The following is a 15,233-nucleotide window of genomic DNA, read 5'->3' as shown; positions in this document are numbered from 1 at the left end:
TGCCTCCCTTGAAACCTGAGACAGTAGAATTAAAATAAGGCTGATAGATTAGTATCTGTAGCCAACTTGGGTAGATCATACAACCCCAATACTGAAAGAACTGCACTGGCCATTGATTTATCTGCAGGTTTAATTCAAGGTGTAGGTCTTGACCCTCAAAGCACTAAACAACTAGAGTCCTAAGTAACTGAAGGACTGCCTGCCTCAAAGTATCTCCCTACCAGTCTTATAAAAAAGGGGGGGCTCTACTCCGCATGCTGATGCTGACTGAGGTCTGCCATGCACATGGAACAGCACCTGCATGGCTTTTTTTGTCCCAGGTTTCAGAACTCCATGCCTAGAGAAAGTTGCTCTCGCACCTCACTCAGGACTTTCAGATGGAGGTTGTGACCACTCCTTTTATTCAGACTTTTAGTGGTGCATTAATTGTTGCTATAAGCTTGAAACTTAGAGACTATTTTTCACTCTGCTGCAATTTTTGTTTTTAATTCATTTTATTGTGGGGTTTCCTTGCAATTGTTTTGTTTTTCTGTTATTGCATTTGCTTTAAACTTGTTGGAAGCTAATTTGGGGTCAACTGATGAAAGGCAGGTGACACAAGCAATGTGACTGGCCGCATTCACAAGTAACGCCAAACCAGAGTTAAATGTGACCGAAGTTGGAACTCTAGTATGCCCAAACACGCAAAACCATGGTTACAGGCCGAAGGGAACCTCCGGTCTGCCTCACCAAATTCCAAATTGAACCTTTGGTTATCTCCAAGGTTCGCCACCGAGACCTGAGGCTTGGCTGATGAGGCGTTACATTCCAACTCCTGGCGCAGCCATAACTGTGGCTTCACGCCAATTTCCAAACTACAATCATAGAGGTGGCTGTGCAGACCCTCCCGAGGACTTGGTAGCTCTAAGCCTTCGGCACTTTTCGCTGGCAGCCTCTCAGAGAACTAGTCCCACGCCTCCTGTCAGCTATGCAGCTATGGAGTTGCTAGGCTACAGGGACATCGCCATGCCCCATCCAGGACTTGTCAGCCTGTCATGCTGCACAGTCTGTCCCTTGCCCCACTACCACTCTATGCCTTGCTCCCCCCACCTGGCAAAACAGTTGGGAAAGGGCACAGTATGACAGGATGGGCATTAAGTGCTTTGCTCCCTGAGAAGGGAACAACAGTGATGTATGTTCAGAAGCAAAAAGACTCCAAGTGGCAGCATAAGCAGGGCTCCCCAACATAGCACCAGGAGGGGAGCAAATGCTTTTGAGGGAGGGTGAACTGGGGTTGGGTATAAAAGGCAGACCCAAGCAGGGGACCTAGAGCAGCAGAGTTCTATTTTTTTTTCCACATAAAGGTTGTGGGAGGGAGGCCAAGCCCCTTCCCCTTGGGGGGTTATCAGTCCCTAGGCTTACTTGCGAGAAAAAACCATCAGTGAGGACTAATACAAAACTAGATGGGCCGGGCGCATAGCACATGTGTCTCTGGCAGGCCCAACCACCACCGCTGTTCTCCCCCACCCCACCCCATGCCAGCATGTCCGGCTTCTGGCCAGCCACTCCCCCTCCCTGAGTTTTCTAAAGAGCCGGCTGGCCAGCCTGCTTCTTCTCCCACCCCCACTCCACGCTTTATTTATTTAGCATATTTTATACCGCCAGCAGCTGCTCTCATGAGAGCTGCCACACATGGGATTCATGACAGGTATGCCTAGGAGAAATAAATATATAGAAGATGCACAAGGTGGTCCTCTAGTTGCACTAGATGGTACTCCCACTGCATGCTGCAAAATTAGTCCATCATTCCACGGACTGCTCTCTCACAAGAGTGGCAACTTATGGGAACTTGGTATCAGGACAGGATGCTCCATGCAGCAAAGCCGTGGGGACGGGCAAGTGCTGTCCTGGTCTCAGCAACTGCTGCCAAGCTACCGTCAAACCGTGTCAACCCACCCACACATGTGAAGACGTTCACCCTTGCCCACGGCCCTGAAGGGAGTGCCCACTGCCCCAGAAAACCGGGCCTCTCCTCTCCCAGGAATCTCTGCGCCTGCAGATCTGCATATGGCACAACACCGGACCGAGCCCAGGAACTCTGAATGGGTTTAGAGGTCTGTGCCCAACCCCTGTGTCTACACCATCCATGCAAGCGCGTATGCCTGGCATAAAAGGGGGACAAATGCCCCCCTCATGACAGGGATAGCCAGCAGGAGCAGGCCATCCTCTCTCTAGGTGGGGGCAAATATTTAGGCGGGGCTCTCCTGTCCTGGTTTGCCACAAGCAGAGATTCCCAAGCAGCCAAGTTCTATTCTTCCACAAAGGGAGAACATAAAAACATAAGAAGAGCCCTGTTGGCAGTGGCATTTAAGTGGGTTTGCATGCCCAGTCCTTGCCAGGGGCAGGAGGAGGGCTCTGTAAATGCACAATCACGCTCAGCACATCCCCTTCAAGACTGTAGCCAATCATGGCCGCCCTGCTGACATGGTGAAAGTCTGGGATCTGCCTCAGAGGCCGAGCAGAAGGGAGGGGCGCCTCTCACCTGAAATTTGGCAAGCCATAGTTTGGCAAACATCTGTGGCACAATTTGGAGTTACGATTTGAAACCTTGGCCATGTTTACCTCTGGTTTGGCGTTCATGTGAATGCGGCCACTGTTTCTTTGTAGTTCATGCTAAATCTGACTGCTACCTTAGGCCACAACACTGCTGCCCTGAAGTTTATTCTCTAAAAGCTTCCTGATGCAGACATACACAAGAAAATGAGCAAGCACAAGACACTTACTAACCTGCCAGTGGCATTCAATTCCCCCTGCCTATCTAATAAGCAGCTGATGAGATATAACAGGAATTAAAAGAGCAGCTCATGTGCAAGAGAATAGAAGCAAGGCTACAGAATATTTACAGTGCGGGAGCATTTAACAATTATTTTTTCATTAAGAGTGATATGTGCCACTTTAGCGAAGAATCTGAACCTGAAAATTTAATTTACAGATTTGTTTTTAAAAATATGTATTTCTCCTCTCACCGGCTGCTACAACTCACAAAGCTACCCTACCTGATCAGCAGCAGCTGCACCAACATGGTTTAGTTTCCATCATATAGGATGTACAAGTATTGGTGTAACAAAAACAATAAGAGGACGGAATACTAGGAAGTGAGAAGACAAGGAATATTTCTTGATTCAAATCAGAAGCAACAGCACATGTCCCTGCAGCTTAGAAAATGCACTCCCCATAAGGACTACTGCAGTCCATGATGATATAAAAAAAGCAAGATGCAACTAAGACACAATATTCTTTCAATAAAGAGCAGATGCGATTTCTCTAACTATAACTCACTTCTATTTCTGAACAGAATGGCTACAGAACCTCCCGTCTCAGGCAGCATCCTTGATCATATGATAGCTACTATGCAAGCACTTGGGGCTTCAGACTTTAAGAATCAGCAGAGAACAGCACAATGGAAAGATTTATACAGACAATACAAGAAACCAAAACACAGCCCTAGCAAGCTGCTTTAGAATCACTCCTTGTCATTTCTGAGAATGGGAAATGGAACATCACAACACTAGAGCAGCACTTCACTCTCCTGGTGTAGCAGGAGATTAACTGATCTCCTGACAAAGCAGAACTCAGTTAAACAAGAAATGGGGAAACTATTCTAAACATGTGTCTCAGGGTCCAATTATTTTTTAAACAGGCATTTACTCTAAATATCAGCAATATTTAAAAAACGACAAGTTATTCTGGAGGTAACAATGACCGACATCCAGATTAATGCTGCACGCACTATGGAGGAGTAATTTTAGCCTAGATCCCCTTTTGACCAAAGCTCACTGTGCCTCCTGAAAATTTAACCCTCAGGGACATATTTTCAGGAGGCACAGCAAGTTTCAGAGTCAAGGGGAAACTGGCAAAAATCACCTCTCCTCCATAGCATGTGCAACATAGATCTGGATGTTGGTCATCCGGATGTCGGTGGGTGTAGGCAATCTATCCTGGGGGATAGATGCATCAGCAGCTATCTGCCATGGTGACAAAGTGGAACCTCTTACTTCAAAGGCAGTATACCTCTGAATCCCAGAAGCTGGGGACAAACAGTGAGGTTGGGTTACTGTCTTCATGCTATGTGTGGCTTTTGAGAAGCATCTCTAGCAATTACAAGGCAAAATAGTTGTGATTGGACTACATGTACCTTTGCTCAGAACAAGAAGGGCTCTTATGTTCCTAATCATTTATGAGTAGTCAGTCAGTCAGAGAAAGTAACATATGAAGCTTTCAAATAAGTGCTTAGTTGACAGTGTATGCTTGCATGCTTCTTTCTTCCTCCCTCACACACATGCACCTCACAGCATCTTAGATACCATGTAGTACTTAACTTTACACTCAGTATACAACCCATTTCTACATGTAATATATCTACAAAAATAATAAAACTAAGACAAAGTTCAAAATCTATTACAGTCTACATACACTCTCTAACATACAGAACTTTCTCATCATTTTAGCCATTTATACTGAAGGAACAAATTGTTTTCAACTTCAAAAGTGATGCAAAATTCACTTTATATACTTGCTTCAAAATGTTAATTCTTTAAGAATTCTGAAAATATGCCTACTTCAGCCTACATAAAGATTGTTTCTTAAGCTGTAGGCTAGCAGTCTACTTATCACCGCCTTGACCACTGCACCATACACACTGGCATCTCACAGAACACACATTCATATTAAGCAAAACATCACAATGTGAGATCTTCTGTTACACTACTTAGGGCTCATTATGACCTGAAATATACAAATGTTCCTAAAACATCTATTAAATAATGAAACAGCTATCACAGGCAAAGCCTTCCTTGCAGGCCTCTCTCAAAGGTTCCATACAAACTAGATTTCTATCTCAACAAAGCAGGCAGCTACATCCCATACATGCCAAGTCAGCACTTTGGTTTCATTTTATCAAAATATATGTTTTTATCAACACAATCAGACAACTCTGACTTGAAACACTGGCAAGTGGCAAGCTCCTTGCATGCTCAACCTCTTGCTTATCCAAAAAATACACAAGTTTGCATATTTGGGGTGAATATAACTGTATTAAAGGGGAAATGACCAATATACAAATACTCAAAATGCCTCAAATTTGGATTGATTTGCTTTAAATCACTTCAAAGGGGGAAGCGGATGCAGAATGAGTACAAGGATTATAGAAAAAGTATTTCTGCTTTACAACCACCTTTTGAATATTTGAATCTCTGAAGTTATATGTAGCAATCCTGCAGTTCTAAAAATGGTTGCAGGTCTTTACTACATTTGGAACCACACATGCATATTCCTTATTGTTTCACTAAGGGTCTTCAGTGTAAAGTCGGAATTGCTGGATCACAAGACAAGAACAATGAAACCGCTTCTTATGGCTTCAGACTACTGGTTCATCTCACCAGTATTGTTCACTGACAGACAGCAGCTGTCCTCAGACTGTCTTTCTCAGTTCTAAGGCCCAACAGCTTTTTAAAGCAGAGATACCAGGGACTGAGTCTGGACTTTCTGCATGCACCACAGGTGCCCCTCACTGAGCAATGGCTCCCGTCCTCTCTGGAGAAGGGAGAGCATCATGATCTCCTTCTGACAGATTCAACCTGAATGTTGTGCTAGTAGACTGAGGAGACTTGAAACCTTGGTCTCAAGATGAAGTGGATATGTAAACAGAAAGCAGAGAGGAGATTTACTATGGAAATTATTTAGAATGCTATAATCATTTCAAGTGGGTCGATTTTCTGCAAGAACACTGCATTTAAGTCTGAACACATGTATTTAAGTAGAACTCTGAGCTCTCTCCCCTCACTCTACACTCTGCAAAGCGACAGAGAACAAGCATGTATGAATCAGCAGGTTTGGGTGGTTTTTTTTTTTTTTAATTTGTGCACCATTCCCCAAATCCTCCTTACAGATATGGCAACACGACACAGAAATCTAAAACATTCTCATATACCGTAAGAGTAGAGGGATACATAGCTGGCTATTTCATTATGCTTAATGTAGACACTACAAGTTCCAAAAACACAAACCATCTGCAAAAGTGAGGGATACCTTGAGGCTTCTCTCCCAAGGTAGCCACTATTCCCTTCAATTGTATGGAAATGGCCCTAGGACCAAACCATCAGTGCTGAATTTGTATCTCAAAGGCAATCCACAAAACCATGAATAGCTCTTCCCAAAAATTATTTAGTTAAGGACTGGCCTTGAATAGATCCAAAGGAGAAAGCCAAAAGCTGACAGAACTGCCTCCCAGCAGCATTCCATTCATAGAACAGGAAGGGGGGTGGGGAGAACTGGGAATACAATAAATAATTACACTCTACCCTTAATGGATGAACATTTCTATGTTCTCTGATCAGATTTACATCATACAGAGCCTTAAAGACAGATAGGAAGCTTACCCCCCCTTCATTTTCCATGAGGAGCATGCGGGGGGGGGGGTGTTGCACAAGGGAGCTCCAGAACAGATTACTCCAATGCCCAGAAAAGGCTGCACTGTTTGAGATCATGCCTTTTGATGCATAATCAAAAATTTAAAAATTGTAGTTTTTATCATAAAGATTTATCTTGCCTCTTGAGCAAGAATTTAAAGGTAGTACATAGAAGTTGAGAAAGATCAGGGACCCAAGGATTATTAAAGCTGAAATTCACTTTGGTTAGATGCAAGGATCCAGTGGGGGAGGATCCTTGCATCAGTGGTGGGCCACTGTGCGAAACGGGATGCAAGACTAGATGGGCCTTGGGCCTGATCCAGCAGGGCTGTTCTTATGAGGAGGAGTGATTACATTTCAACTGGGATCTGGACTAATTTCTTCTCCACTTAGAGAGAAGATATGATTTTACATCAGTGGAAAGATGCTGGTCCTGGACCTTTGGTAGTGGCGAGGAACTAGTGCAAATCCCCCTTGATGCCAGAATCAATGGTCTTTCCTTTCAAATGCGATTCAGTGTTGGCAAGTGTAAAGTGATGCACATTGGGACCAAAAAACCCAACTTTAAGTATACATTGATGGGATCTGAGCTGTTGATGGGATCTGAGCTGTCAGTGACTGGCCAGAAGGATCTTGGGGTCATGGTGGACAGCTCGTTGAAAGTGTCGACTCAATGTGCAGCAGCTGTGAAAAAGGCCAGTTCCATGCTAGGGATCATTAGGAAGGGGATTGAAAATAAAATAGCTAATATGATAATGCCCTCATACAAAACTATGGTGCGGCCACACCTGGAGTACTGCGTACAATTCTGGTCACCACGTCTAAAAAATGACATTTTAGAACTGGAAAGGGGGCAGAAGAGGGCAACCATGATCAGAGGCCTAGAGTACCTTTCTTATGAGGCAAAGCTACAACACCTGGGGCTATTTAGTTTAGAAAAAAGACGACTGCGAGGACACATGATTGAGGTCTATAGAATCATGCATGGTGTGCAGAAAGTGGATAGAGACATTCTTCTCTCTCTCACATAACACTAGAACATCCCATGAAAATGGTTGCCAGGAAATTTAGGACCAACAAACAGAAGTACTTTTTCACACAACACATAATCAACTTGTGGGATTCTCTTCCACAAGATGTGGTGACAGCCAATAACCTGGATGGCTTTAAGAGGGGTTTGGATCACCATGGAGAAGAGGTCTAGCAAGTTGGAGGGCCACCTCCAGCCTCAGAGGCAGGATACCTCTGAGTACCAGTTGCAGGGAAGTAACAGCAGGAGAGAAGGCATGCCCTCAACTCCTGCCTGTGGTTTCCAGTGGCATCTGGTGGGCCAGTGGGAAAGAGGATGCTGGACTAGATGGGCCTTCTTGGGCCTGATTCAGCAGGGCTGTTCCTATGTTCTTAAAAGCTGGATGATCAGGATCAGCAACCATCCTGGGGAAGGAGGCTCAGAATAAACAAAGGCAACATAAAGTGGCAAGTGGCCTTGTCCCCACACACACCCTGCCTTTCCTTTTCCAGCTTCACAGCCAGTTTCTAACCAGGGCAAAGGAACCCTCAACAAATCTCAGGGCTGGAAACAGACTCTTGCAGCGATGGGGAGGAAGAGCCCTTTGGAGGGGCAGAGAAGCATCTTGATTTCCTTCTTGATTTTTCCCTGTAAACCGCTTCGATAACTTGGGTTGAAAAGCGGCATATCAATAATTTGTTGTTGCAGTAGTAGCAGCAACCAGACAACCCCCACATCTGGGTCCAAGTCTTTTTCCCAGAGGGAAGGGGCACCTGCCTGGGTTGCCAATGAGGAAAAGGATTTGGGGGGAGGGGGGAGAGAGAGAAGAGGAGGGGGACCTTTCCTTCTCCCTCAGCAAATAAGAGCCAGGACCCCTCACTGAAGAGGAGAACATTAAACATGGGAAAGAAGAACAATATCCCTCCACACATATATTCCTTCCTGCGGCCCCCTCCAGGCAGATCGTTTGGCAGAGCATTTATTTATTTATTTATGGGCCGGAGGGTGGGTAGGTGGGATGGAGAAAGAAGGAAAAGAGAAGAAGGAATCAGGGAGGAAACGCCGCAATAGAACCAGCACCACAGAGCGGGAAGTTGGGGCGGGGGGGGGGGGAGTCGAGGTCTCCGCGGGTGCCTGGATCGGGGCCAGAGGCGGCCTGGCAGGAAGCAAGAAGGCGGCGGCGGCCGACGACGACGGGGACAGCCCTGGGCCCACCAGCCCCTCACTCACCGCTCTGCTCCCCGAGGAAGACCAGCTTGAATTTCCGCAGCGGGTTGCCGAAGTCCCCGCCCGCCGACATGATGAGGACGCCGCCGCGGAGGGTGCCGCCTGCGGACCTGGCTTCGCTGGGCCGGAGGGGGGGAGAGGAAGGGAGGGAGGGAGAGGGGGGTGGGGGTGAGGAGGAGGAGGAGGGCTGGGGGGGCTCTTCCTCGCCCGAGGTCTTCCTCGCCGCCGGCTCCTCCTCCTTCTTCTTGCCTGGGGTGGTATTCCCCCGCCCTCCACTCACGGAGGAAGGAAAGGAGCCAGAGGACCCCGGCAAGGGAAGGGAGCGGCGAAGGGAGAGAGTGCGGCGGCCGCGGAGACCGAGGAGGAGAGCGCTTCGCCAGCCAGCCAAGCAGCAGCCACGACGCAGCCCAGCCCGCACCGCTGAGGTAATTTCGGCCCCGCCTGCCGCCGGCCTCCGCCTCGCGCGCAGGCCCCGCCTCTCCCCCTCCCTCCCGGTGCGCACGCGCAGCGAGGCCACGCCCGCCACCAGCGGGGTTGTATTGGTGCTTCCAGCCGCTGCAGTCCCTGAGCAGCCCAGCAGGGCGGCTGACTGGCCGCGGCCGGGGGCGTGTCTTGGAGCGAGGTGGTTGGTTGGTTGGTTGACCGCAGCAGCTGAAGCGGTTTTCTGGCTGTCGCGTTCCCTCCCCGGCCCCCGGTTGTTCAAAGCGGTTGTTCCCGGGTTATTTCCCCCACCCGCTTGTTCAAAGCGCCAGGCTTGCTTTTCTTTTTGCTTTTTTAAAAAAGAGGGATGAGGGTGCTGATTCCTGGAGTCCTGTGCGGGTTTTGCACATGGCTTCAATGCTGCGGGGCAGATGTTGAGCGAGCCGAAGCCACTTCGAAGTACACTCAGAGGCGCTCTTACCCCGGCGGACTGTCCAGGGTCTCCACAGCCCCTGGGGGCCCGGAATCCTCTTTCCTCTGTCCTGGGTGGAGTGATCATTGATGCTTAATTTTCAGGGAGGGGGGCCTCCAATGGCCTTTAGGTCCAGGCTCCAAAATTACCTACAGGTGAAACTCGGAAAATTAGAATATCGTGCAAAAGTCCATTAATTTCAGTAGTGCAAATTAAAAGGTGAAACTGATATATGAGACAGACGCATTACATGCAAAGCGAGATAAGTCAAGCCTTAATTTGTTATCATTGTGATGATCATGGCGTACAGCTCATGAGAACCCCAAATCTACAATCCCAGAAAATTAGAATATTACATGGAACCAAGAAGACAAGGATTGAAGAATAGAACAATATCGGACCTCTGAAAAGTATACAGTGTACTGTGCTTGATTGGCCAGCAAACTCGCCTGACCTGACCCCATAAAGAATCTATGGGGCATTGCCAAGAGAAGGATGAGAGACATGAGACCAAACAATGCAGAATTGCTGAAGGCCGCTAATGAAGCATCCTGGTCTTCCATAACACCTCATCAGTGCCACAGGCTGATAGCATCCATGCCACGCCGCATTGAGGCAGTAATTGCTGCAAAAGGGGCCCAAACCAAGTACTGAATACATATGCATGCTTATACTTTTCAGAGGTCCGATATTGTTCTATTCTTCAATCCTTGTCTTCTTGGTTCCATGTAATATTCTAATTTTCTGAGATTGTGGATTTGGGGTTTTCATGAGCTGTACGCCATGCTCATCACAATTATAACAAATTAAGGCTTGACTTCTCTCGCTTTGCATGTAATGCATCTGTCTCATATATCAGTTTCACCTTTTAATTTGCATTACTGAAATTAATGGACTTTTGCACAATATTCTAATTTTCCGAGTTTCACCTGTAGGTGCACCTCTGGTCACACTCCTGGCATTGAGGGAAACCGCCCCCCCCCCTTTGCTCTGGGGTTTGCTTTTGATCCAAGTTCAGATGTTTTGCTTTGTGTTTTCCTTCTAGCCAATGCGGGGGTGGAGGGAAAGGGAAAGATTACTGCAGAGCTACTTTTGCATTTTTAAAGAGTATCCTTATTATGTTCATGATTCTACCTCAGCACCTCTCCCTGTTTGCTCCGGCATTTTCAGAAAAAGTAGCTTAAAACCAACATTTTAAAAACCTGGAAATACCTCAAGATAAGCTAGAATTTGCAAGACAAAGCCCGACTTGTGTGTGGAGTGGGTCCAAGGATCTCGAAGGGACTTCGGGGAAAGTTTGGCTGGTGTGTGAACGCACATGCTCTCTTCCAAAGGAGTTTCAGGCTAGAAGCCCTGTGTGTAAAGCCTTCTCCTGAGGGAGATTTACACAGGAGGCTTTTGAAGCCCTTTAACTTGCATCTCCTCCAGAATGGAGGGGGTGCATCCGAGCAGGGAGTTCTCCACACAGCGGGCTTTACTGCAAGTTTTCTGCGAGGCTTTACTGTGAACTCAAAGTTCCTCCAAAAACCCAAAGCAAACACTGGATTTTTTAACCCTGATATAAATCAGGTGGTACTCTTAACAGGCAGTGAAAATCTTGAATTGTGTGTGAAGTGCTCCCCCATAGCTCGCAGGGACTTCTGGGTTAATCTGGCCACAATGTGAATGCACCCCCTCCATTCCAGAGGAGATGCAGGCTAAAGGGCTTTAAAAGCCCTGTGTGAAAAACTCAGGCCAATCTTGGAGAACTGCAAGAGCGCTCTCTCTGACAGGCAGCAGAAGCTTCCCCAGACTATAGGTTTTACCAGGGGGTTACTGAAAGTTCGAAATGTTGGGGGGGAAACCCACAAAAAGTTGATTTTTTAAAAAAAATCTCGGACATAAATTGGGCTCCTCTCCAATGCACAATAAAAAACCCAAATCCTGTGTGAAGTGCTCCCCAATATTGGGGAGTGCTTCACAAGTCAGGTGAACATACTTCTTTACATCTTTACCCTTTGACTAGAAAGGTGGTTCTTCCCCTCTCAGGCACTGTAGTTTTTACTGTATTTTTGATTTTATGATGTTCTATTTTAATTATGTTTTATATTGGTTTTATTGTAACCCGCTCTGAGACCCTTGGGTGTAGGGCAGGCTAGAAATTTAAATAAATAAATAAATAAATAAATAAGTAAAATCTCACACGTACTTCAGAGTGCATCCGGCCTCCATTCCAATAGAGAAGCGAGCTAAAACCCCGTCTGGGAATGTTCCTAAGCAAGCTCTCTGTAAGCTTGTCTTTCTGTGACTGACAGCAGGGGACAAATTGATATGCCCCATGCTGGAATATTCTTCCTGAGAAGCAGATGGTGCAAACCAGGCAATGGTGGGCAGCAGCAATAGCTGCAATTTAGATTTTCCATGTCCCAGGGGACATGTTGAGATGGACTGTATTTAGGATTAATCACAGTTAAGAGCACTAGTGACTTGCCCTAGCAAGCCAGGAGGGGATGCCAAAGAAGGCAGTTTGGGCTGCTCTTCTCTCTCCTGCCCTGCCTGAAAGCCACAGCTCTACCTGATGAATGACCAGCCTGCAGACAGCACACCTCTTGAGTGATGTGGGGGAGAGGATCAGCCCCAAGCTGCCCAGAAGCAGAGGCAGCTGCACCTCCTTTTGTGCCTCCCCCGCCCCCGGCTAGTTAGGACAAGCTGCTACTGCCTAAGAATGCATTATCATCTGATTAGACACTAATTTTATTGTTGGGAGCTATTATGGTTGAAAAGTGTAATTATACATGCAGAGCACTATCGGGGTCAGCCCGGCTGGGCATGGGCCTACTTTCATTGGCAGACCAACATAACGGAACCCTGAAGCTTCTGGTGGGCCTGCTGCTCCACTGCCTAGTAAATCTCTCCATGGGAAGCAGTGGCTGTTCTCTCAGTGGTGACATCTTTTTGTCCACATTTGTCTTCAGTGTCTTTGTGAGGTGCTGTGCATTCTGACATTTAACAGTGGAAACTTTGTCCTTCACTGCATCTTTGGGCTGAGGCAGCTCTCCTGTTGAAATTCTGCCTGCTTTGCAGCTGCCAAAAGAACAGAAGCCCTAACAAAATAAGCCCTAGTTACAGGGCATCTCAACGCATATAGAAACAGAAAACAAGGCTGTCAGCTCAAGAAGTGTCTTTCAGACCAGCTCTCGAACCTCAACACCACTTTTTGGAGGTTAACTATTGGGTGAAACTGATTCATATTAGGGATGTGCAGAACTGGTTCAAATCAAACTAGGTTCAATTTGAATGGCCCGGTTCGACTGGTTCAAGCTTGAACTGCACCGCCAAAGGGGGGCTGGTCCGAGTCAATCTGGGCCCAGTTCAAATTGAACCGGTTTGTCCTGGTTCGATTGGTTCAGCATGTTTGCAAAAGGGAATACGGTAAGGATGCTCCTTTAAAAAGCAAAGGTGGAACCCTATGGAGTTGAGAAGGGCAAGCAGGGGGATGTGGGGGCAGTCACCTTATGTGCTGCAGTGGCTACTCCGCGGTAGTGGCAGGCCGTCAGTGGCTCCCCTGGCTCCTGCTGGCACTCCCCCCAATCAGCACAGGCCGGCAGGGGCCCAGTTTAAGCCTCTGCAGGAGCACAGAGGCCATCAGAATGATCTCCGGTGCTCTCCCCCCACCCATCAGTGTGGGCCTCCGTGCATGCACAGAGGCCTGAACTGGGCCCCTGCAGACCCACACTGATGGGAGGAGCACTGGTGGGGCCCAGGGGAGCCGCTGCCGCCACTGCGGCACATAAGGTAACCTCTGACCCGCCTGCCCTTTTCGACCCCATAGGGTTCCCCCTTTGCTTCTAAATTGCAAGTATGTCAACCTGGGCCAAATTGGTTCTACCCGATTCTAGTATGTTAACTAAATCGGCTCGTGGACGGGCGGTTCGGTTCAAATTCGAACCAATCTGCCCAGAGCATTTCCGTACACACCCCAATTCATATTTTGATCCATGGCATACCTTGATAAACCAGACTACATAATTTTGCCAGCTGATCAAAATAACCTGGTCTGGCCTGTTCTTCTGCCTTTAACAGCAGTTTGATCTCTAGAAATCATCGGGTGAAGCTTTTCACAGCACGGAGATAAGCCTGATGGCCTTGTTAAAGGCATCAAGCTGCTGTTAAAGACATCAGGAGGAAAGCTGGTCTTGTGGTAGCAAGCATAAATTAACTCCTTTGCTAAGCAGGGTCTGTCCTGGTTTGCATGTTAATGGGAGACATGTGAGTGCTGTAAGATATTCCCCTTAGGGGATGGGGCCGCGCTAGGAAAGGCACTTGAATTTTTGAATGCAGAAGGTTCTCCATTCCCTCCCTGGCATCTGTGTAGACAATACTGAGCTAGATGGACCAATGGTCTGACTCAGTAGAAGGCAGCTTCCTATGTTAGGCAGCTACCACTACAATGGTCACTTGAAAAGCTGGTGGCCCCAAGTGCACAAACTATTGATTTACAAGAACCAGGAATGAATCCATAATAGTTACTGTTCTTAATACTTTATATGAATGGACAATTTAAAAAAGAGGTGTCCATAGATATAAATGCATGTGCTTAAAGCTGTGGTACGGCTTTTAGCTTAATGATGGTTCCCTCTGCAAGCAATCTCAACGTGTTCCAAACTGATAAAAGGAATGGTTTAAATTGTTTGTGACTCAGGTTTTTAAGTGGCTTGTTGCAAGTGGATCATCAGGGGATAAGGAGCATGAGTGAGCTTCTGTAGGCTGAAATGAGTGGGAAAGGCAGAAAAAAAAATCTAATGTGAAAGGCAGAGGATGAAAGTAGGTGGTGTCACCTTTTAGTAAGCATAGAGGAAGCAGCATGCATATATGTGCCCTTCCTGAGTCTAGGAAGATACCATGCTAGAGCAGGGAGAGCTAGTTAAAAGATGTCTGAGCTTTGCCTTGTGTCTACTGGTAACTCATTCTATGCAAGCAGAGGGGCACTTTGCCACGGACCTTGGGGATCTGGTCCGTGGCCTCCTGTCTCTGGAGTGGGTCTCCAAAGGTTCTGGGGGGCTTCCCCAGAGCCCCGCTGCTGCCCCACACCCACCCCGCTACTGCCCACAGGAGGGGGGTCGGGGGCAAGTTAGATGTTTTTTAAAAATCTGTTTTCCACCTCTGCTGTGTGGCAGGGATGGTAGCAGTGACAGGGGGCAGCCAGTGGAGTGCAGACCAAGGTGGGGGAGACGGAGGCAGTGGCAAGAGCTCTACCCTGAGCCCACTTGCTGCCCAAATGATAGGTCAGGCCATTTTCGGCCCATTTAGGGGCTCTCTGCACAAACGCGCAGAGACCCAAAATGGGCCGAAAACAGCCCAACCTGTCATTTGGGTGGCAGGCATGCACAGGGAAGGAGCTCTTGCCACTGCCACCTCCCCCGCCTCAGTCCACACCCCGCCAACTGCCCCTGTCTCCATAGCCCCACCACACAGCAGTCGTTGAAAAAAGTGGTGTTTTGAAAAGATTTAACTTGCCCCCGACCCCCGCTCAAGCCGGGGGCAGGGGTTGGGCTCTGAAGCCCTTCAGGTCTAGGCTCCAAAATTGCCTAGGTGCGCCACTGTGTGCAAGCGCCACTGAAGTAAATAGGATCCACCTGCACAAGCACACTACTATGTGCATGCATAATCTGCTATTCAT

The 15,233-nt window shown here is 47.6% G+C and overlaps 1 protein-coding gene across 2 annotated transcripts in view; it reads right to left on the bottom strand.

Annotated features, from left to right (window-relative positions):
* Positions 1-9,171, bottom strand: part of RAB6A (RAB6A, member RAS oncogene family) — a 103,231-nt gene extending 94,060 nt beyond the window's left edge. Inside the window, exon 1 of one of the 2 annotated variants that reach the window (XM_053311241.1) lies at positions 8,686-9,171. In XM_053311241.1, coding sequence (XP_053167216.1) covers positions 8,686-8,755 — 70 coding nt within the window. In that variant the 5' untranslated portion in view covers positions 8,756-9,171. The remainder of the gene's footprint in view (positions 1-8,685) is intronic. The other variant, XM_053311240.1, reaches the window with a different exon arrangement.
* Between the last annotated feature and the right edge of the window lie 6,062 nt (positions 9,172-15,233).

The sequence above is a fragment of the Hemicordylus capensis genome, chromosome 3 (genome assembly GCF_027244095.1).
Source record: "Hemicordylus capensis ecotype Gifberg chromosome 3, rHemCap1.1.pri, whole genome shotgun sequence".
In the NCBI taxonomy this organism is placed as follows: Eukaryota; Metazoa; Chordata; class Lepidosauria; order Squamata; family Cordylidae; genus Hemicordylus; species Hemicordylus capensis.
This window is presented reverse-complemented; position numbering and strand designations above follow the sequence as displayed.